The sequence below is a fragment of the Fringilla coelebs genome (assembly GCF_963513975.1).
Source record: "Fringilla coelebs genome assembly, chromosome: 10".
NCBI classification, from domain to species: Eukaryota; Metazoa; Chordata; class Aves; order Passeriformes; family Fringillidae; genus Fringilla; species Fringilla coelebs.
This window is the reverse complement of record NC_140036.1, coordinates 21,242,643-21,263,906: the sequence shown is the minus strand read 5'-3', so window position 1 is coordinate 21,263,906 and position 21,264 is coordinate 21,242,643. Positions and strand designations below refer to the sequence as shown.

Sequence of the window (21,264 nt, the reverse complement as noted above, 5' to 3'; positions counted from 1 at the left end):
AAGCAATCAAGAAATCAGACCCACGTTTCAGTTTGAGTGGATAAGTAAATCCATTATTATGAGCTCACAGGAAATCATAGCTCAGCACCATAAACAGGTTGTTTACTGTTCATAGTCCTGTGTTTGTACCTTCCACCAGCAGACTGGTTCCGTGGCAGGGTCACTCTGGAGGTCAACTTTTGTGACTGAGCTGAAGTTTCAGAACAATTTTAAATACCAAATCAGTCCCCATTGTTTCTGACCCACAGGAATCAGCTTTGTGAGAAAACAGGCTCAGAGGCACTGAGAGAGCCTGTTTAACCAAAACAAAAGGTTCACAGGGTGAGGGACATAGGGACCATGCTGTCCTGTCCCAAGGACACAGAGAGAGCAGTGGCTGGGCCTGTCCTCCCAGCCAGGAAGGGAGAAGAAACCATTATGGGAGAAGTAATCTCTTACCATCCTCATGATAAAAGGGAAAAGAAAAAATTAGACTGTCTGGGCATGGGAAACTGGGCACAGTCCTACAGGACACAAAGCAAACTGAAAGGAAACATGGGCTAAAAAACTAAAAAGCATCTATACAACAGTTTTCTTCCTCTTTTAAACCCACATCTCTCTCCTCAAACTTCCCACACATCAGAGAAGCTGTGAACAGCAGGGTTTCTGCATGGCACAGCCACAAGACACAATCCTTTAATCCTTTGGGCCTTGAAGTTCCAGTGGCACAAAGCCCAGGGAGAGAAGGAGGGAGGGAGGGAGCAGCAGAAAGAGAACGATAAGCACAGCCTGAACAAACATGGGGTTTTTAACTTGTGAGCAGCAAAGCTGCAATGAAGAGGTAGGAAGACATCCACCCTCTCCATGGAAGGGCCCATCTGTTAACATCTGATGAAGTTACACAGAACACGTGTGCCTGGGCTAAAATTACCCACTCCAGCATCAATAGCCTGACTGTCATCTCCTCTTTCAGAGGGGGATGGCACTGAAATCTCTCAGATTTTGACGGCCAAGAGGCTGCCTCCATCACGCAACTTGACTCTGAAAACTGCCTTGTCTATCTTTAAATCAGAGCAGGTGGGAGGAGGGGAACCACCACTCCCAGCATCACGGTGTTCCTCAACTGCAGAGGAAAGCTTTGCCCACATGAACCTCAGGAGCAGCATCCTCATCATTGCACAGCAGAGAATTTAGAAGGCATTAAAGCTGGACTTGTCAAAGGCAAACTTTGTCGAGCAAAATACTGTAATGATACCAAACAAGGGTTTTGATAGTGTGTGGCTTTGCAAGCAACCTGCCAGGCTTCTCTGCACCCCAGAGCATCCCTCTGGCCCTAGAGTGAGGTGGGCACTTACCCTCCTGCTGGAGAAGTGCTCCTCCCGCACCGTGCTCTCTGCGGTGTGCGGCAGACTCGGCATCTGCCTTGGCTCTCCCCTTTTGATGGATTGTCTTCTCACCGTGTGACTGGAAGGAAAAACACACCCCAACATCAAGTCTCAGTGCTGTAAGTGTCTGCATGCCTCAGTAAATAACCCTTCTGCTGCGATGCCTTCATTTTTTCTATCCGAGAAGCCAGCATGCTCTAAGTGTCTTACAAACTAAAACACAACACAGAAGTATCAGTTTGATTTGTGAGGGCCAGCTTTGGTCTCATAAGGAAAAGGAGCCTACATCCTATTTTTAAGACATTATGTTCCTCCAGCTCTTAACCCCTCATAATTTTACCTTTCCTATCATGTTCCCAACATTTCTCTAGCTCAGAAGGCTCTCACTCACCTACATCACTTCTATTCACACTTCTTTTCCTGTTCCTCTTATATTTCCAGTCATCCCAAGCACCAAGGCCAGCCTGGCCAGGGACCCCCATGCCTCCCACATCCTGCCCACACTGTCAGAAAGTCCAGCAATTTCCATGAGCATTAGCATAACCCTTCCCCAAGTTCAAGGCAAAAAGCTGATGACCCAGGAGACAACGTTTCCTGCGTCAGTATAGAGATATTTGCATCACTTAGATTATGGCTGTTGAACACATAGATTAAATATTTTTCTTATAGCTGCTAAATATTCATGGAGACTGAATTCTTCTGCTTTCTCCTCCTTAGAGCAAAGTGAATGGGACCAGTGAAGCCAAATAGATAAGGCATTAAAAGTTAACAGATCACACATCCCAAAGTCATCCACAGGGATGCACACTCACCTCCTGGTGGGGATAGGGATGCGCACGAAGGCTTTGTACCTCAGCAGCTCCCTGTGAAACTCCTGGAAGTGCTTGAACTTCCTTTTCACGTGCCAGACAAATTCTCCATGGGTCAGCTCAATGGTGTAAACATTGGGGCTTGGTACCTGCAGGGGAGAACATCACCACATGGCATCCAAGTTTTGAAATAAGCCATTTTCCTGCAGCTGCTCATCTAAAGAGGCTTTATTCAGCTTTACTTAAGGATTATTGTGTCTCATGATTTCTTGTTCTTCTTTATTAGGTTTTATAAATAGACAGATAACCTTCTCTCCCAAGCATTTTCTGAGACACAGGCACTGCTGCTTCCTCAGCCCATGAGCAAGCAAGCACAAAATTAAGGCACAAACAGCATTTTAAATACAGTTCTACAGAAGTCAAACGAAATCTCTGGAAGTTCTGACCTTCTTAGTGGAAGTAAAGCGTTCAACTTCCAACACACGCACTCGGACAGGACATCCCGTGAGGTACGTCTGCGTGCCCGGCTCTTTGAACCCATGGGTGTGGTAGATGGCAGAGAAGGGAATGCACACTGCAAGGACCACAAACCCCACAAAACTGTTAGCTCAACAGCCCTGTAACAGGACATGAAAGGCAGCAGACAGCAATGCTTTAATTTGGGAGCATTTTTACAGCAGCATTAATTCCAGCAAAAGAACAATTTTTATTAAGGAGAGCTCAAAGACAAGGTTACACAGAAGGGATTTGACTTGAGAAGCTCGAATATTAAGAGACTCCTGGCTCTAAATCAGAGTCAATGCTGGGCTTGGTAAAACCCCTGAGGCTGTAGCCTACCTTCCAACAGACTGTTAAAACCCAGGCAGGACATGGACTGAGAACACACGGGTGTCAACTCACCGGTGCCTTTGGGGTCAGTGAGCACCTCCGTGTCCACCTCTTCCCCCTCCACATGGAGCTCGCTGGTGTCCAGGCTCTCGATGATGTTGCTCATGTCTGCAGCGAGTTTCTTCAGCGTGGATGTGGCTGCATGGCTTTCTGCTCTCAGAGACATCTCAGGGGCCTGTGCTCAGGGGCCGTGGGGCGCTGGGGAGAGACAGGGCAGAGCTGTCACCACCTTCTCTGCAACACAGGGCTGAAGGAAACCACTAGCAATGCATGGACACATCTCCCTTCCATCCATTTACCCACATTCATTCCCAACTATCCCACCCTACACACCCAATGGCAAATGTTCAGCCATAAAGCTACAAATCATATCACTGCCTGGCCAAATCCCAGACTTAATTCACCCGGTGCAGCATTTCCCAGGTCCCAGGCTACACAGAGGAAAAGCTCTCTCAGAAAATCAGTAGGAGTTTTTGCTACACGTTCTTCCTTTGAATGAAGCAGCACTAAAAACTCCCGGCATTATTAAGATTTCCTCTATTTCTATGCTCCTTACACAACCGCCTGTGGTGTCTGCGTGCCTCGTGCTTTCCCACGGCTCCATCCTCCCAGCAGGCTCCAAAGTTACAGCTCTAAAGGTTCCTCTTCATGATCAGGAGCATCCTGATGCCCACAGAAAGCCTGGGATCAACAAGCTGGACCCCACATCTTCTGTGCTCACCCCTCCAACATCCTAGGCAGCTGCAGGGGACCAGCCCACTGTCCCTTAGTGATGGAGACACGGCCAGGGAAAAGGCTGCAGCCTGCCCAGGGCACTCAGGCAGTGGCACTTAGAGGTGTTTGAGCACTGGTGGCTACAGCACTCCCCACCTTTATTCCCACCCATCCATTCCAGGAGTCTGAGTCACAAGAAAAAAGGGGAAGGAAGAAGGCCAAAAGAATAAGGAAACAAAAGTAAATCGATATATGAGGCATGGCCACTGACACTAGCACAAGCCGTTCCTGCTCCTGAGTATTTGCAAACCCTCTTCCTCTTCCTCCTCTAGGCTCTGCATCTCACCATGGGGCTGTGGAGCTGACTGCTGGTCCTTGTATACAGCCAGGCTCCAGCTCCTGGGCATCTCCCTGATGATGATAAAAAGCCCCTTCAATCTTTGTCCTGCTCTGCAATAAATGTCACAGCTACCCTGAAAAAATATGGATGGGACAAACTGGCAACATTTTACAGAAGCCAATACAAGGATGCCCATTTATCCTTGTGGAAGCTCTTGCATTGTGTTAAAGAATGATTTTTCCAAAAAAGTGTGACATTTCTGATGGTAAGTTCTGCACAGAACACTGTGCAATTATTCTTGTATGAGCTCCACAACAAGAGCTGGGTATGCTGTAACTTGGAAATAATTTAACATTTTAATAAATCATGTGCTTAGCTGCTTTTGAAAGAACATTCTTTATTATTGTTTCCTCTTGAAACAAGTCCATTATTTCATTACTACATAAGGCTGATACCATGTATGCCTAAAAACATGCTAGAAGCAGCTGCCTTCAGAAAAAAAAAAAATCCATTTGCACACAGACTTGAATCAAGAAAAACTGGGTCAATCTCTTCTCTTATACCAAAGCAAATGTAGAAGCAACAGCTTTGTCTTGGGAGTGAGGTCTCCAAGGGCTTGGGTGGCAGGGAAAGTAGCAGTACCAGGGAAAGCCACCAGAGCACAGAAGACTTTAGGACCAGACCAGGGGCTCACTGGGCCCCTGGGTCACTTCAAGAGATCTGCGTGAATAATTCAAATATAAACACACATGTGGGTCCCTCCTTTCCCCGTGATACACTGAACTTTGGGGCACTGTCCTGGTTTCAGCTGGGACAGAGTTAATTTTATTATTAGCTGGTACAGTGTTGTGTTTTGGATTTAGGACCAGAAGAATGTTGATAACACACTGATGTTTGAGTTGTTGCTAAGTTATGCTTCCCCTAATTCAAGAACTTCCCAGTTCCAAGGCTCTGACAATGAGGAGGTGCACAAAAAGCTGTAGGGCAGCATGGCCAGGACAGCTGACCCAAAGTGGCCAAAGGGATATTCCATTCCACAGGACACCATTCCCAGGATATCAGCTGGGGAAATTGGCTGAGGGGTGCCAACTGCTGCTGGGGGCTGGGCACTGGTCAGGGGTTGGTGAGCAATTGCTGTATTATGCATCACTGATTTCCACCAGTGTTGTTCCCCTTTCATTACAACTATTACTATATTTTATTTAGTTTCAATTATCAAACTGTTCTCAACCCACTGATGTTACCTTGCCCAGCACATGCACCCTCTGTGCAGCAGGAATTTGGCACTGGCACCGTCACACACCTCCCCTGTCACCACTTCATGGAAAGCCAGCTCTCCCTCTTGGAAGCTTTACACTTTTCCTATTCTAACAATGTACTGCAAGGAACTTCAATTATTCAGAGAGCAGAAGGTACATTTTCATTTATTTGGAGTGAAGTCATTCCACCTGATATAAACTGGCTTTGGATGTTTCATTTTCTCCCTGGAAAGCAGGCATACATAAACAGTATTCCCAAGGGAGGCCATGCTACCAGGCTTTCCCAAATAACCCTGGGGATGGCAGGAGGGAGCCCAGAGCCTCACTCTGCACTAATACCTACATTAAAATCCTATTTCTCACTCAGTACTTCATGCAAAGAATTTTTTTGTGTATTTCTAGCTGGAAACAAAGTAGCATCTTGCTTTGTATTTCTGTGTACATTCACATTTAGAAACAAAACTATTTTTTTTTTGCTCCATCAGAAGATGCTTTTACTTCATGGAAACTTAATGCCCTTTCCAAAAGAAGTTTTCCATGGTCAAAAAGAACACAAGCCCAAACACACTCTGCATGTGCCGTGCCAGCAATTACACTTGAAGGAAACCAGCAGACAAATACCACATAAGCAGGGCTGGAGGAAGAGCAACAGAGGGGAGCCAACAGAGAGAGGAGATGCTCATCCTCCCTCCTCCTCCTCCTCCTCTCCTCCCCACTGTGCCAGGTACAGCTGGGTTCTTTGTCAGATTAATTGACACAGTTGGTTAATGGATAAACAATTAACCAGTGTATGCAATGATTATTTCCAAGGGACCGCAGCAGAGCTCCATAACTCAGGATTTTTTTTTTTTTTTTTTTAAAGCTAAAGCTGTTTTCACTGCTGGCACAGACGTGTCCTGCAATAAAGCAAGGTCCAAACTCAGGTGGACCTGAGTCAGTCCCAGCAGCAAGATTCCCCCCATAGAGATTAGAGCCAAATTTTGGGGTTGAGAAGGAAAATGTGACCTGCCCATGGCCCTGTCAGCAGCCCCATGAACCTGGGCAGGGGCCACGCTCCCTGTCACAGCTGGCTGCTGCAGAGCCAGAGGACACAGGGCAAACCCAGCCCTTGGCAGGGCAGGTGGCACTGGGGTCAGCTGGAAAGACACAACATACCACACCCCTCTGAAAGCTTTCCCAAATTGCTTTACAGGGCCCTGCTCCATAGGAGCTATTTAACCTCTTGGGCAGAGTTTCCATACAGACACTGCATTCCCATGGGCAAACTAATGAATGCCTGGGTAAATCTGCAATAGGCTGGGTGCAAACAGGCACCACACATGGATATCCAGGAATTTACCACAAACCAGGCAGGCTACACCAAGAAGGCCCTGCCACTCACTGCTCGCACTGCTGATACCCTAGAGAAGGGAATTATAAACTTCTGACACCAAACTCACATTAATACCAGCAAATCGCAGGAGACTGCAAATAACAGGATGAAACTTCTGAGAAATAAGTGCTGCATTTCAGCATTCAGCTGTTGCCATTCAAGATAGAGAATAAGCAGAACGTGTTTTGAAGGAAAATAAACCCAAACAACCAAAAGAGAAAAACCAGGGTCTGAGTCAAGAACCAGCAATCCGAACAAATGCAAAATCTGTGCCAAGATGAACAAACAGGAATATTGCCTGTGAGCCAGGAAGGAAGAGATGATGCAGAACACAGGAAAACTCAGGCCTAAAGCATTTGACCTGCGAGAACAGCGTCAATACTGAGAAGGCAGAGAAATGTGACAGCAGACTGCAACCCTGCAGAAGGTTGCTGTGAGCAGGGTGGACAAGGGAAAAGTGCTCTGAATTAGAATTACAGAATGGTTTCAGCTGGAAAGGACCTTAAAGATCACCCAGTTCTAACCCACAGCCACAGGCAGGGACATCTTCCACTATCCCAGGCTCCTCCAAGCCCCGTCCAACCTAGCCTTGAACATTTCCAGGGATGGGGCATCCACAGCTTCTCTGGGCAACCATTGACTCAGCACCCTCAAAGGCAGGAATTTGTTCCTAACGCCTAAACTAAATCTACTCTCTCTCAGTTTAACTGCTGGTTTAAAGCAGTGATTAGGGAGAAAGCCCTATCTAATGGCAAAGGCAGGGCACTGCCTGAGGAGGGATTTGCAGAGCCTCCAGGGCTTGGAGGAGGCAGAGGAACAGTTGCACCCCAGCACCCCCACCCCAAACCTGCTGCTGGGGCAGCCAGGAACTGGTGTGGCAGCCTGTGTTTGAACAGAGGGAAGGTTCTGCTCCAACTTTATCCGGCTCAAAGTCTGCCTAGGCAAAGGCAGCAAGAGGGAGAACACAATGAAAAGACTCAGCAGTAAAGGAAAACCTTGGAAAGAATGAACGGACAAAGAAAAAAAAAGGAGATGATTAAAAACTGGAAGATTTTTGCATACTAAAAATGCTATAAACCCTACAAACCCTAAAAAGACAGCTGACATTGCCTTTGTCCAGCCCAATTCTCACATTAATTACTTCCTCTTGAAGCACCACTTAAGCTCTCTGCCTTCTGTCCCAGACTGTCCCCAGAGCACAGGCCCCAAACCTCTTGAACTAGTAAAATATATTCACTGGAAATAGTGACTTCACCAAGAATCAGCCAAGATTTCAACTGCAGGAACAATGACTAAAAAACCAGAAATTAACTATATTAATCCCTGAGCCCTTGTGAATATATTGCAAACCTGTAGCTCCATCCTGCAACTTTGCAAGCCCAATATCTACTTGCTCTTTGCCATTTTGGTTATGCTTTAACCCCAAGTTATTACTTCAGGGATCATATGACCATCTCAGCCTTCACTAAAGAAAATTTTTTCTACTTACTGCACAGGACAACAAAAGCACAGCTTTAAAGGCATGGAAACTGGAAGGCAGAAAATACATATTTTTGTAAATATTCATGAAGAGTTCTGTGTTTTGAAGACACTGACGTCCTGATGTGAAAATATATGCAGCTGGTAATAGCATAGACTACCTAAAACTTGGTCAGCCTAAGTTTATTCTGTATCATAGCAAATCAGAAACAAGCTCAGTCAATCACAGCTCCTTAATGAGGTTCTGATGCTGAAAAGTATCACAAAGAGCTATGAAACCCAGAAAAATTTAATTTGGAAAAAATGGTAAGCAGAGAAGAAAAAATACATCCAGGGAAAACAGACATTTCCTGCTAATGCCTCCCAGGGTTTGACACTCTGTATCAACTCTTATCCCTACGGTGAGAAACACTATAATCCCTGAAAATGATCTCATTCCTGTTCTCATGACATCTCTCCCAGTGCAGTGACCTTTTGGCAAGGGCTGTGACAAGTGACCTCTGTTCCCATACTTGGTTTTCTCCAGCAGGCAGCACCCATAGTGGAAACACACAAAAACCTCCCGGGCTGCCTGGAGCTGAACAGACAGGCTCAGGCCAAAACAGGGCAGTGAAATGGGGTCATTAAGCAGAAAACAAACAAACAAACAACCAAAACTAAGCTCAAAGAATCGAAGCACTGAATTCTCTCTCTCTCTCCTCCCACTGCTGCCAGGAGCTGGGTGCAATAGGGGCACCAAGAGCGCAAATGAAATTCCAAGGAATTCCCATGCACGATGCCCTCAACGCTTTTTGCCCTGTCTAGTGGTGATCACTCTTTTGCATGTAAATATTTCCTCATTCATCCCATTTTAAACCTAAAATAAGCTTTGGACCACTCCATATTGGAGAAATACTCTCATCTGCTAAGAGCCATTTCTGAGAAGTAATGTGTCTCCCCCAGGAGAAGCTGGGCTTGTCAGTACCCCAGATTTATGCCCTGGCACACCTTCCTTCCACAGCCGTGGGCAAGGGTCAGCTCTCCATCACAGTTAGGAAGTGTTCCCTGTGCTCAGGATCCCCGCCAGCACCTGCAAAGAGCATCCTACTTTTCCAGCCCAGGAAAAATCCCCATGCTCACAACAAGCAAAACAGACACACATTGATTTTATCTTTCCCTCAATATTTAATCAAAAACCCAGGGCTCTTGTAGGTAGTATGTTACATTTCCTAACTATGAAATTAAAAAACAATAGGGTTGAAAAATGCTCAGCAATGCCTTAAGCCTGTCTTCAGCTCAGTACATGGAAAACACGCAGCCAGAGGAGCTGACAGCCAGCAACAGCAAATGCAGACGCCTCCTGAAAATCTGCCCTTCTGGATGCTCAAACTGCAGGGGCAGTGCAAAAGGATTAGGGTTTGTTTTTTAAAACACACAAAACAGCCCTTGAATAAGAACCAAAGCATTGTTCCTACCCTGGAAAGATCTGGAACTAGAGAACTTAAATAAAAATCCAGATCAACAATAGACACATTGAAACACCATCCAGACCTAATTTGCTTATCTTTAGCCCAATCCTGATAAAACCAAAATATTTTAAAATACTGTTTCCAAAACAATTATTCCCACTAAGTGCCTACGTTTAATAGCAACACCTCTAAAAGCAGAAACCAATTAGTGCTTCCTGCAGCACAGTTCCCTGGCTCTGCATTATTGATTTCCACAGTCCTTGCCACGTGAGGCGTATTGCCAAGCCACCAGCCTGCCCGCAGGAACAGCAAAGCCACAGGAACCCACACAGCCTGTTTGTAACAGGGCACGAGATGCTTCAAGGGTGGGATGGCCTGGAAACAACAGGTTCATCTTTGGAAGTCCCTGCTGCACTATCCACACTGGGCAGAGCCCGTTCTGCCCCTGGACAGGGCTCTGTAGCATCCATCCCACGGCACTTGTGCTAGACAAAAGGACACAGAAAAGCCAGGCAGGTCAAGGGAAAGGATGAGGTAAGGCACTGCTGACTAACCCACAGCTTCAGCCAGAAAGCCCCTCCATGCTGGCTTAGGCCCAGCCTAAGCGTCGGGCACCTCCCAAGGACTTGTTTCATTTGTTTTACAGAACAGTAAAGGGAAAACATAAACATCCTCGGATGGGCAGCGCCTGATCTCATGCTGATGTACTAGTTGCTCTGGCTCCATCTCCCCTGCCCAGCAGCACCCCAGGAGCACCATCCCTGCTCCCTGGGCTGCCACAGGAAGTGCAGCCTCTCCAGGAAGCCAATCATTAGGTATTTATTGGTAATTAAGGCTTGCCCTGCACATACTAATTCATCACCTTGTTTTGGATTCCTCAGTCACGGACAAGAGTGCTTAAGCACAGCACTCACACCTTGGGCTGTGCATCCTTCAGGGATCACCACCAGCCCTGCACTCCCTGATGTGGCCCATGGGACACACTCTGCAGCCCTAAACCCAGGAGCAGTGCACATAACATCCCTGAAAACCAGGACAGGGGATACCCAGAGCATCTGGAACCTGGTTACTCAACTCCAGAGACCCACTAGCACTATAGCTGCAGGCAAGCAAAGGGAACCAAGTGACAGCACCTTGGGGATCAGCTCCATCTCAGCATCCCCAAACCACACATCCAAGATGCTACAGAGAGGTCAATACAGTCCTGGGTTGATGGAAAAGAGGGGATTGGAAAACTGCCTGCTGCAAAGAGCAAACAGCAGGAAGGCCAAAGCCTACAGCACTTCTGGGTGCTGACAGACACACAGAGTTTGGCACAAGACAGAGCTCACAAAAGCTTTATATAAAACCCTAAAAGCAAGGAGCTAGCCAAAGTGATGGTGTAATGCACAGACCAACCATCTCCATGAGGACCAGGGATAACAGGGACTACCATGGTGCTCACAGGATGAAACGCATGGCTGCAGCTCTTATCTACAGCTGAACACATCACACAAATACAGCAGGTATTTCTGTGACCTAAATGTATAGATATCTACAGGGCTGATGTCCTGTACATCACTTAACACTATTCTGGTATCTCCCAGTGCCACATGTGCTCCAGTAAGTGCCACCTGCCAAGCCACATTTCCGCAGGGAATTCCGGCAGCTTGGAGACAAGCGGGCATGCTGGCAGGCAGCCCAACGCTTCCCTCCCTCCCACAGTGGGGTTAGGTGGCAGCTGATAAATGCAAACACAGACCTTCACGTATCTCCTACCAGCCAAGCTAATTCCAGGGAAAGCACTGCAGCCTGTGCTCGGGAGGGATGCAGCCACTGCAACAGGATCTCAGCCCAGCACTGTGCCCTGCACGGGCACTGGCTCCTGGCAGCAGCTCTGGATCACAGCAAGGAGCACAGGTACGTGTCAAGAGGTCGATGTCCCCGTTCCTATTGCCACCCTGCTGATGATTGAACTGTTCTCATTAAGTAGGAACACAACTTTTCTTTTTCCTTCTGCTTTTTTCCATGTGAAACCACAGGTCATTTTGTTGACCTTTTTTGAGACTGCTCAAAGAAACAAGAAATTCCGGCGGGTATCACAGCAACAGGGAGTAGCAGATTTATAATGAATACTTTTACTAATAATTTAACTAAAAGTTAACACTTCAATAAAATGTTGTTTCTATTGTCTTGACTTTTGGGAGTTTGTTTGCCCTAATGGAACTTGTAAAATCATTTCCATTAAAAAAAAAAAAACAAACAGTTGGCAAGAGCAGAGGGCCATGATAGAGGAGGAAAGCAACCCTCCCACTAAACACTCCTACTGTTAGTGTGGTCCCCACTACAGCACTGAACTCAAATGTTCCCACATGAGCAGCCAAGTCAACTCCCTCTCCTGGCTGGGGAGTGCAAGGCACAGGCTCATCTCCCAGGGTGGCTTCCCCAAAACACCACCAGCTTCAAGGACAACCACTGCAGGGTGACCACCACCACAGTTTTACTGATGCTTCTGTCCCTCCTGGAGGCAGCTCCAAGTGCAGGGTGCAGGGCTGGGACCCACATGCAGGTCCACACAGGTGTCTGCACAGTGCCATTCCACACTGATCCTTCCTGGCAGCATTAATCAACCCTGTGACTGCTCAGGCTGAACATCAAGCTCTGCCAAGCTTTTGCTGACTGTGCACACACTGCCAGAAGTGTACTTTGGTAACCCAAAGCACGGGATCGCCTCTGGTTAATGGGTGTGAGAGGAACTGCGGCACCTCGGGGTCACCAGGCTGTCCCAGCAAGGGGATGTCCCAGCTCCTCTCTCTGCTCCTCTCAGCCAGAAACCTGCTGCTTCCCCATCCCAAACAGGACCCTGCACCACCCTGAAAGCACTGTCACTGACAGGCTGGAGCCACAAGTGCAAAGCCCCATGATATGGTGCAGACCCCAAAACACTCCTGTAGTCCTGCCTGCAAACCTAGAATCAGCACCTTTCCAAACTGAAGCTCCCTAGAGATTTTTAATGTTTTATTTAGCAATGCTTTTGAATGTGTTTGATGCATTCTGGCTGATAAGCTCTGCAAGAATTTGATGTCTCTGTCCTCATTTGACTTCAGTTATTTTCCAGTCTACTCTCAAAGCTGCAGCACTCAGTGGCTGCAGTTCCCACCATTGAGCTGGGACACCCAGCACTAAAAGGCTGTTGTACAATCAGGCATCATTCCCAAAAACCAGCAACAGCAGGAGACAGAGGTGACAACAGGAGCTTGTGTGCTCCTGATCCACGTTTCCAAGAACAGCTGCTTTTCCTCAGCACAGCCAGCATCAACACGGGCAGACACCAACCCTCAGCCTTCCTTTCACACCCAGAAATCTCCAACCAGTCCCCAAACAGCTTTATCAGCGGATTTAGGATAACACTAAGGTCCCGCAAGAACTGCAATTTCCTTCTCTGTGGCCAGCTAAAAAAAAACATTTGTGAATGTCTTATTTACAAGAAGAAAACAGTTGGCTCGGGGAAGTCCCAGAGGTAACTGTAAGAGAATTACACCAAGCTCAGAGGGCAGAGGTGATGCTGTCCCCAGGACTTCACAGAGGGCTCCAGGTGGCTTTGCAAACCAGCCTTTCCCACGGACACCCTACATGGTAACAAAACAGCACCCAGGACACAGGGTACTCAAGCTAGTGAAAAGTTAATTTTTCTATACATTGAAGAGTTTGATTCATTATCAGAATGAGTAATTACAGTAATCGGGTTCTGATTTCTCAAACAATTCTGGAACGATGGCTGAGGTTTCAGACTAAGATCAAAGGCAAATTTAATAAGAAATTGTCTGTTATGAAGCAGTAGCTTGCAGGAACAGAATAGCTCCCTTATGTTTCTTTCTTAAATACAACTAAACACCTGCAAATTTATGCAAAATAGCTCATTTACATACATTGACAATACTGACAGCTTGCTTAGAACAAAATAGATGCTGCGGACAAATTTTTTTTAACCACTTTCCTAGAGGGGAGAAACAATGCCTCCATCAAGCCTGCAAAGGAGAACAGTGATGGCAGGCAGGGAATTATGAGGCTCATCTCAGAGCTCAAATCGAGCCTCAGCTGCCTCCTCTCTCCTCTCCCCCACCTAAATCTCCAAACCTACAGTATCTTACAAGCAACACAGGTGTCTAGCCAAGGCAGACACCCTGCAGTTCATTCTCCATTTGTTGAAACTTCTGTACAGTATTTTTCCCACAAATTCCTAGAGGAAATCAGAGCATTAATATTATGACTTACAAGCTTAACCCGCCAGACCTCAGCACATAATGAGGTAAAAATTAAAGACTATTTTTCCTTCAACTGCCATGACCTTCTGGAGCAGCACTGCCCAGAAAAGTGTTTGCAGAGAGTTTTCTGCATGTACAAAAAAAAGCTGTTTGGCAGGAAGAAATGCAATAGTTTTAGGAGAGAAGTAAAAAAGGCTAAACAGGCTCAGACAGCAGTTCCCATCTTGCCAGTTCTTTCTCCTGGTGAACAAAATGGCTCACTTGCCATAACTGCTGCCAAAACTCTGCAGGATCAGGTCTAACCACAGAGATTTCAAAGCTACCATGAGTCATCTACTATTCTTTCTTGGTAAGACTTAACACTGGGTGGGACACACACAAAAAAAATCAATTTGCAGGAAACCTTAGTCATGGAAAAATATACTTCAGAACATCTCGCAGGGACTACATAAATAGCAAAAGAGAAATGAGAAAACAAATTACTTCTTTCTGCAAAAACTATGATGCACCCCTCTCCAAATTGTTTCAGCAGCCCTTCAGCTGTGAGAGAGAGGACAGCTGAGCTCCCTAGAAGACCCCAGCAGCCACCAGTGCTTCCCGGTACACTCAAGAGAACCACAAATAAGGCAGATTTGTGTTCTTCACATCAACTACATCATATAACTGCATCTTACTTGAAAGAGAAAATACAAGTGCAAACCATCCAATCGTTCCACTCTTGTGTGTCACATTCAAAGCTGGTTAGGAGTCAGAACATTTACTTTTTAAATAAAGAAAAGTCCCCAACAGCAGGGTTGGCTTTAGCCAGGAACTGGGGTGCAGTTATGAGGTCCTGCCATGGCCACAACACCTCAGCTACTGAAAGTGTTGGAAAGGTGCAATTAATTACTCTTGCTGGTTTATTTTCCCCCCACCTGAGGGCTTCCTGGAGGCTTCAAGCAGGAGTCAGCCTAGCTGATGGTGAGAGAAGGTTCATCTGACTCAAATGCAATGCAGTGAGCACTGTGCTCACCAACGGGTGTTTTCTGGGTGGGACAGAGACAAGCAGAAAGAACAAGAAAATAGTATTTCTGATTAATAAAATCCTGCCAGAAGTCTGGCTGGTAGAATGGGAGAAGTTTCTAGGAAATGGTTCGGCGATGAGTGAATGCTAGCAGCGAGGAAGAGCCCCGGGATACAACACTGTTAGATCCCAAACGGAAAAAGGAAGCAGGTTCTTGCATGGCCAGACAACCAGAAACTGCAACCGGCTCTGAATCAGCCACTTGCACAGGCTGGGACAGAGGCTGTCAGAGCACTGCTCTGTGGGACATTGTCTGCCTGGCACTGCCTTTTGTCTCTGTGCTCTGGAACACTTACCCAGAGAAGAGAGGACCTTCTGTGCCAGGACCCCCTTCCCCAGCCCTGGGGAAGAAGATGTAAAGTGCCTCCAGCTCACTAGGATCTTGCTGCTAGTGTTTGTCAGTAGACTTATCTTATTTCTCCCAAAAAAAGAGCCCTCATGTGAAGGCTGCACATGAGGGCTCACTGAACCAGCAGAAAGAAAAACGTAAGACAGGAATCAGGCCCACTCACAGCCTGACCTGAAAAACGCAATCCAGGAAATGCAGTTGAATTCTTTCTTCGCCAGCAGGTGTAAGCCAGGAAAATAGATCTCAACACCATGAATATTCTGAATACTTGCTGCTGTCAGTAAAATGTGCACAGGACTCCCCCACCCAGACAGAAAAGTCTCCTGCTGTCAAGCAAATTTGCCAATCCTGATGAGGTTTCTCATCCTCAGCCCTGCAGCTCCTCTCCCAGAGGCTTTCCATGGGTGTACAGTGGAAGGGTGCTCTTTGTCTTCTGCAAAATATGCACCCTGCAACTATTCACCTTTTTTTATTACACCTGCCCTTGCATTACAGCCTGAGTTCCTAGGGCATTTTATCTATTCCTCCTCTGCACAGAAAACATGAAAGAGGAGGAAGGGACAATGCTATTACAGTAAGGTAATTAATGCAAACTGGCTACTTTGCTGTCAAATCCAACTGGAGGTGTAGCACCATTTTATTTGATGGAGTTCAACGTGGTTCACTCTGTGTCCCCAGGGAGCAAAAGGGAAGATTTAAGGGCAAACAAATCGCAGAAAACCAAAGAGCACAAAGAGTACAAACACCACATGCAGCCAACACCAGTTTCAGGGCGACTTGGCACAGATGGGCACACCCTGAGTGCCAGGGTTTATTCCCACCCAGCCCTACGCTCAGACACTTTTACTGGCATCCAAGCAAGCACGGGAGCCCAGTAAGATTATGTTGGGTAATTACCTCAATATTAAAGCCAACATTTTGTTTTGGCAACAAGCCCTGGGCAGGCTGTCACTCTTGCTGAGCTGATATCATATTCACTGCAGCAGCAGATCCTCTGGCACTTGCCCCATCCCCCTTCCCTGACCCTTTTTCAGCAAGTTTGCCCTGACCTGCATCTGTTTAGACCCGTGTGAGCCACAAGTGTTTTAAAATAGAAGGTTTTATTCTCTGAGACAAAACTAGCCTCCCTTCTGGGGTGTGTGGCTTCCTCTCTGCCTGGTACCATCCCAGCTCCTTTGGGATCCCAGCTCTCCAGTGTGGGAGCAGCAGCCACCAGACGGCTTCTCCCCCTCTCCCCACACCAGCAGATGGGTGCCTGGGGGCCGGAGCTGTCTGACAGACACGAGCCCCACTCCCACTTTGTTATGTAAACCCCCAGGTTTTGGTGTTGATCTGCTTGAAGGATCCAGAAATCACTAAATGCCACCACAGCGTGTGGGCACGAGGAGCGAGGGATGTGCAAAGTGCTCAGGGCAGTGGCTACGGCACACAATGCTCCCAGTGCCACTGTGTGGAAACAAAAAACTCTGAATTCCAAGGACAAAAATATATACAAATATAAAAATCAGTATCTTCAAAACCACACTTCACTCCTGTTTGTTTCCCCCCAGCACAGGAGCCAGGGTAAGGGGGAGTGTCCCTCACAAGGACCATGATGCCATCCTGGTCACCCTGTGTCAAGCAGGTGAGGGAGCAACATGGCAAATATTTTGTAAATAAAACCTGGCAAATGGAGCTTTTTCCATCAGTCCCTCCACCACTTTCTGTCTTCCAGGGTGTCTGCAAATGCAGGGCTGGTATGTACATGTATCAGATGATCACAAGTCCATGGAAGTGAGGGACGGGGCAGGTGCACCTGGCTAAAATCAGTTAGAAACTTATTTATATATCTAAAACAAAGATAAAATTGAATTGACACTATATATCTATCTATCTCTATCCTGCAGCTCAGCAGAGCTGCAGTCTGGCTGCATAGGTGGGTGCAGAGAAGCCAGGCTGCACACACATCCCACCTCTCAGAGGGCAGAAGCACAGCAAGCAGTACCTAAATATGGACTGAAAAAGCCCTTAATTTGGCAAAAAAAGAAACTCAAGAAAAAGGCTGGCCAAGGTTTTGTGAAGGGAAAGAAAAAAAGACAAAACCGCAACTCCTGTCAGGCAAATGATCATGACCAAATCTCAGTCCCTGCAGGAGCTTCCAGGGTACAGGGCATGTGAGAGCAAGTTAAAAACACATCATCAAATAATTGCCAGTCAGACAATAGGAGGAAAAGGCATGTAGAGGTTTGCTCTCACCCTCCTCGTTCCTCACCCTTAGCCAAGACCAGGTGCTGACATCAGACACTCCAGAAGAAAATCAAATTGCTTTTTCAGCTCTGTTATACACAGATTTAGGGCCACTGGCCAATGCTGATTCTCACTAAAACTTTATTATTATTATTATTATTTTAAATCACTTGCTGCAAAATTGTTCCAACATAAAATTAAGAAACCACCCGTTTGCAGCAAAGGCATCAGAAAGGTGCTGCTCCTCATGGACCACAATGGCTTCCTGTAAAACTCCAGCAATTTCAATCCCTGAGTTTCCCCTTTGATGTATTCACAGGGTACAGACAGAGAGAAGATAAAACTAGAAGCCTCCATAAACATTAGTAACTGATATCTTCTTTATTATGCCATTTCAAGGAATAACACTTGTGGCAGTGCCAGCATTTAAGTGCATTCCCCTGAAATTTCTTTCCCTGAAGGTTTGATAAGCTGCTTTAAATCCATTTTCAGAGAAGGAATAACTGTAAAACCCAAGTTCAGCTGGCTGAAATTTCACTTAATCATATATGAGATTTCTCAAATCACTGCTGGAGATAAAACCCACTCCCTTAAAACATCTTTCCTCCACCACAGACACACCTGCAGTCTAAAGAGCACTTCCTAATTTACAGGAATAACAATGTCAAAATGATACAACCTTTTACACTTTGTTATTATAAAGAGTAATAAAAATTTCTAGGAGAGGCATGAGATTGCAGCCTGCTTTGTGAAAGATTAATTTCACCAACAATGATCACCTACCTAGTACTTATAATTTCATTCACACACGTGAAACAGCATCTTCAGCAGTTTAAAGAACGTGCAATTCTGATACCAGCACACTGGTATCAGCTGCGAGAGCTCAGGAGACACCTGTCAACAACAGCATTTTCTGGGGGGAGTTCAAGCCTCTCAAAATAAGAAGAGCACCATAGCCTCCAGGAAAATTGAAGTTATTAAGTCTTTTTTAGGAAGACCAGAGCCTCAACACTAATTTTCAACAATCTTGAAAAGGATGATGTTATCTATATATCAAGATAAAACTAAAAATGCAAATGAGTATGTAAGTGAATCCCTTAAATCTTCTCTACTTAGGAAAGTTAAATCTTGGCAAAACCAAATTAAATTGCTGTACCTCTCAATAAACTTTAATTCAATCAGCTGAAGCAGAGTCCACAGCAATCTCTGCAAATTTTAACAGGTCTTTTCAGAGGAAAGTGACCTTGGCCCTGTCCCACAGGGAGCTCTGACCAAGCCTGGGGCTGGCCTCCTCTCCAGAGAGAAGGGCAGATGCAGGGCTCAGTATCCAGCCAGCAAACCCAGCACCAAGATGGGCAATGGGAACACCATGGGATGTCACCCATGTTCCTGGGAGAGGCCAGACACACTTTCCCACTGCAAAAAATCTGATTTTACAGCTTAGTGCTACCTCATGGCAGAAGGACACGAGGAAGGGCCTCCTTCAGCTGCAGGGTCAGGTGCACAGAGTGGACTGTTGGGGGGAACTCTGCAGCAACCCCCTGAGCCCAGATCAGGGATCCCAGCATCGCTGGGGAGTGCTCAGCATCACAGGGAAACAGTGACCCTGAGAAAAGGGCTCTCAAGCAGCAGAGGAAGGGGAACCCACAGACTCAAATTCAGAGCTTTCCAACTTCTGGCTAAGCTGGGCAGGATTTGGCCATGAGACCCAAGTGACAGGGCTAACACTCCTGTGAACATCATGAGGTGGTTGGAAATTAAGTTCCCTGGTTACCTGCGAGCCTCTGGCATGAGCTCACATTTATCAAATGGTAGAGACGGCACGGGAGGGAAAACATGAATTCTTGAGCGATTATAGGCACTCGAAAGGGAGCTCCCACCCCTCGAGCTGCAAACACAGGCAGCTCGAAACACAACACCGTACAAAAACAGGGAGCTTTTGTCCCAGCAGCCACACCAGCCGTGACATCCACACTTATCATCTTCCACCAGTGCCAAATCAGCAGAGCTTCATCCACCCAGTCCAACTGCCAGTGGGTCTTATCTCCCCAGACAGCCTCACTGGAAAGCATCGTGCAGATTTACTGAAAGGAGGATGTGGGGATCAGCAGACCTGGGCACACAGGGCATTCTGTGTCCAGTGCCCTGGTCAGCCCGGGGAACGCTTCCAAAGCCAACGGAGCTGCACTGACTTGAACCGCGGTCCAGCTCGGACCAGAGGCACCTTGGCGCTGAAGATTTCTAGAGAGCATCACGCCAAATAAAGAAAACCAGCAACAGGCAGAAAAGGCTTTCATTGCAAGAAATCCACCCAGAAGCTCGGCAGAACGGGTTGGGTCAGCACCTTTAGTAACTCAGGGTTTTCCCGTAACCCAAGAACGGCGGGTGCGGAAGGGACGTGGCAGGGTCACGGCTTCACCAGGGCCGGGGACACCGAAGTTCACCACATCGCCGAGCTTCCCAACCCAGCCGCCCGCGCCGACCACAGGGCAGGACCGCACCGACCCAAACCCACCCATTTCACTGCACGAAAAACGCGTAAACCATCCCGAGTGGGTCCGACAGGCGACAAACACCTCCCCGCAGCAAAGTCTGCCCCAGCAAAGAGCCCGGGCAGGGCATTCACTTAAAAACACACGCCCTGCGCTGAAGTCGCCGCAGTGCCCCGGGCCGGGCGCCCGCTCCGGGGCACCCCCGCGGCCGCGCCCGCCCGCACCCACCTCCGGCCCCCGCGGCCGCGGGTGCCCCATGGTGCCGTCAGAGCCAGCGGGTGCCGTCCCTCTCGCGGGGCACCAGCAGCCGGAGAAGCAGCCCCGAACAGCCCAAGGAACCTCCTTACACCGGCCCCGCCCGCTGGGCTCCGGGCGCTCTGCCCAGGCCCGGCCCCCGGGCCCGCCCCGCGTCCGCCCCTGCTGAGGGCGCCGCGGCCGCTCCCCGGCCCGGGACACGGCCCGGCGGAGGGACGGGCACCTCCGCCCCGCCCCGGGTGAGTGTCAGGAGCTCAGGGAGGCGCCGAGTGAGCTAAACGGGAGTAACTCGGTTATTTCAGCCCAACTTTGCCGCGTGTGGAGGGGATTTGAGATTGCTGCGCGCTCCGAGTGCCGCTTCCACAGGGAGCACGGTTCTTCCCTTCGTGGCCGGACACTCCAGGAGGGAGAAGCCAAAGTTCCTCACCGTCACCGAGAAACTGCGTTTGGCCAGGGAAACAGATTGAAAAAGCCTGTACAAATTTACAATTTTTAATTATTTTTTTTTTTAGCGTAAGACAGCCCAATAATTACAGTCCGGTGCTGTTTGGATCCGAGCTGTCCTCCCCTACACACGCTGCATTCACCGTGTTACTTCCCATATACCCTTTTTAATATGCAAGGAGGAGATTTTTTAGCGAGAGAGAAAATTTTTATGCTTGCAGAAGCATTGAACTGACATGCGGATAAGTAAAATTCCCGGCAGGTTCCAGCTATAACCCAGCCCTGAGTGCTGGTGAAACGCCCAAAATCTGTCTGCAGCACTGCAGCTCTCACTGCTGCGGCTGTACAGGGAGATCTTGGTAATTTCTTCCAGCAAACTCAGTGATTCCACTTCTCTATCTACAGCAAGACTTCAGCATGGTTATTAGGATATTTTTATTCCTTAAATGATTTTAATTCTTATTTCTTTAAATCACGAAGAACTGAACCACAGTCCTCAAATGCAGATGAGATAAATA

The 21,264-nt window shown here is 47.4% G+C and overlaps 1 protein-coding gene across 3 annotated transcripts in view; it reads right to left on the bottom strand.

Moving 5' to 3' along the window:
* The window catches only part of PLD1 (phospholipase D1), a 62,237-nt gene extending 41,842 nt beyond the window's left edge, over window positions 1-20,395 (bottom strand). For all 3 annotated transcript variants that reach the window (XR_014616424.1, XM_084212700.1, XM_084212701.1), the window contains exons 1-5: window positions 20,276-20,395; window positions 3,074-3,259; window positions 2,620-2,747; window positions 2,177-2,322; window positions 1,335-1,443 (exon numbers count right to left, since the gene is read on the bottom strand). Coding sequence is in view for 2 of the 3 variants with exons in the window: in XM_084212700.1 (XP_084068826.1) it covers window positions 1,335-1,443; window positions 2,177-2,322; window positions 2,620-2,747; window positions 3,074-3,227 (537 nt within the window). In the remaining variant the exon portion in view is untranslated. The remainder of the gene's footprint in view (window positions 1-1,334; window positions 1,444-2,176; window positions 2,323-2,619; window positions 2,748-3,073; window positions 3,260-20,275) is intronic.
* Between the last annotated feature and the right edge of the window lie 869 nt (window positions 20,396-21,264).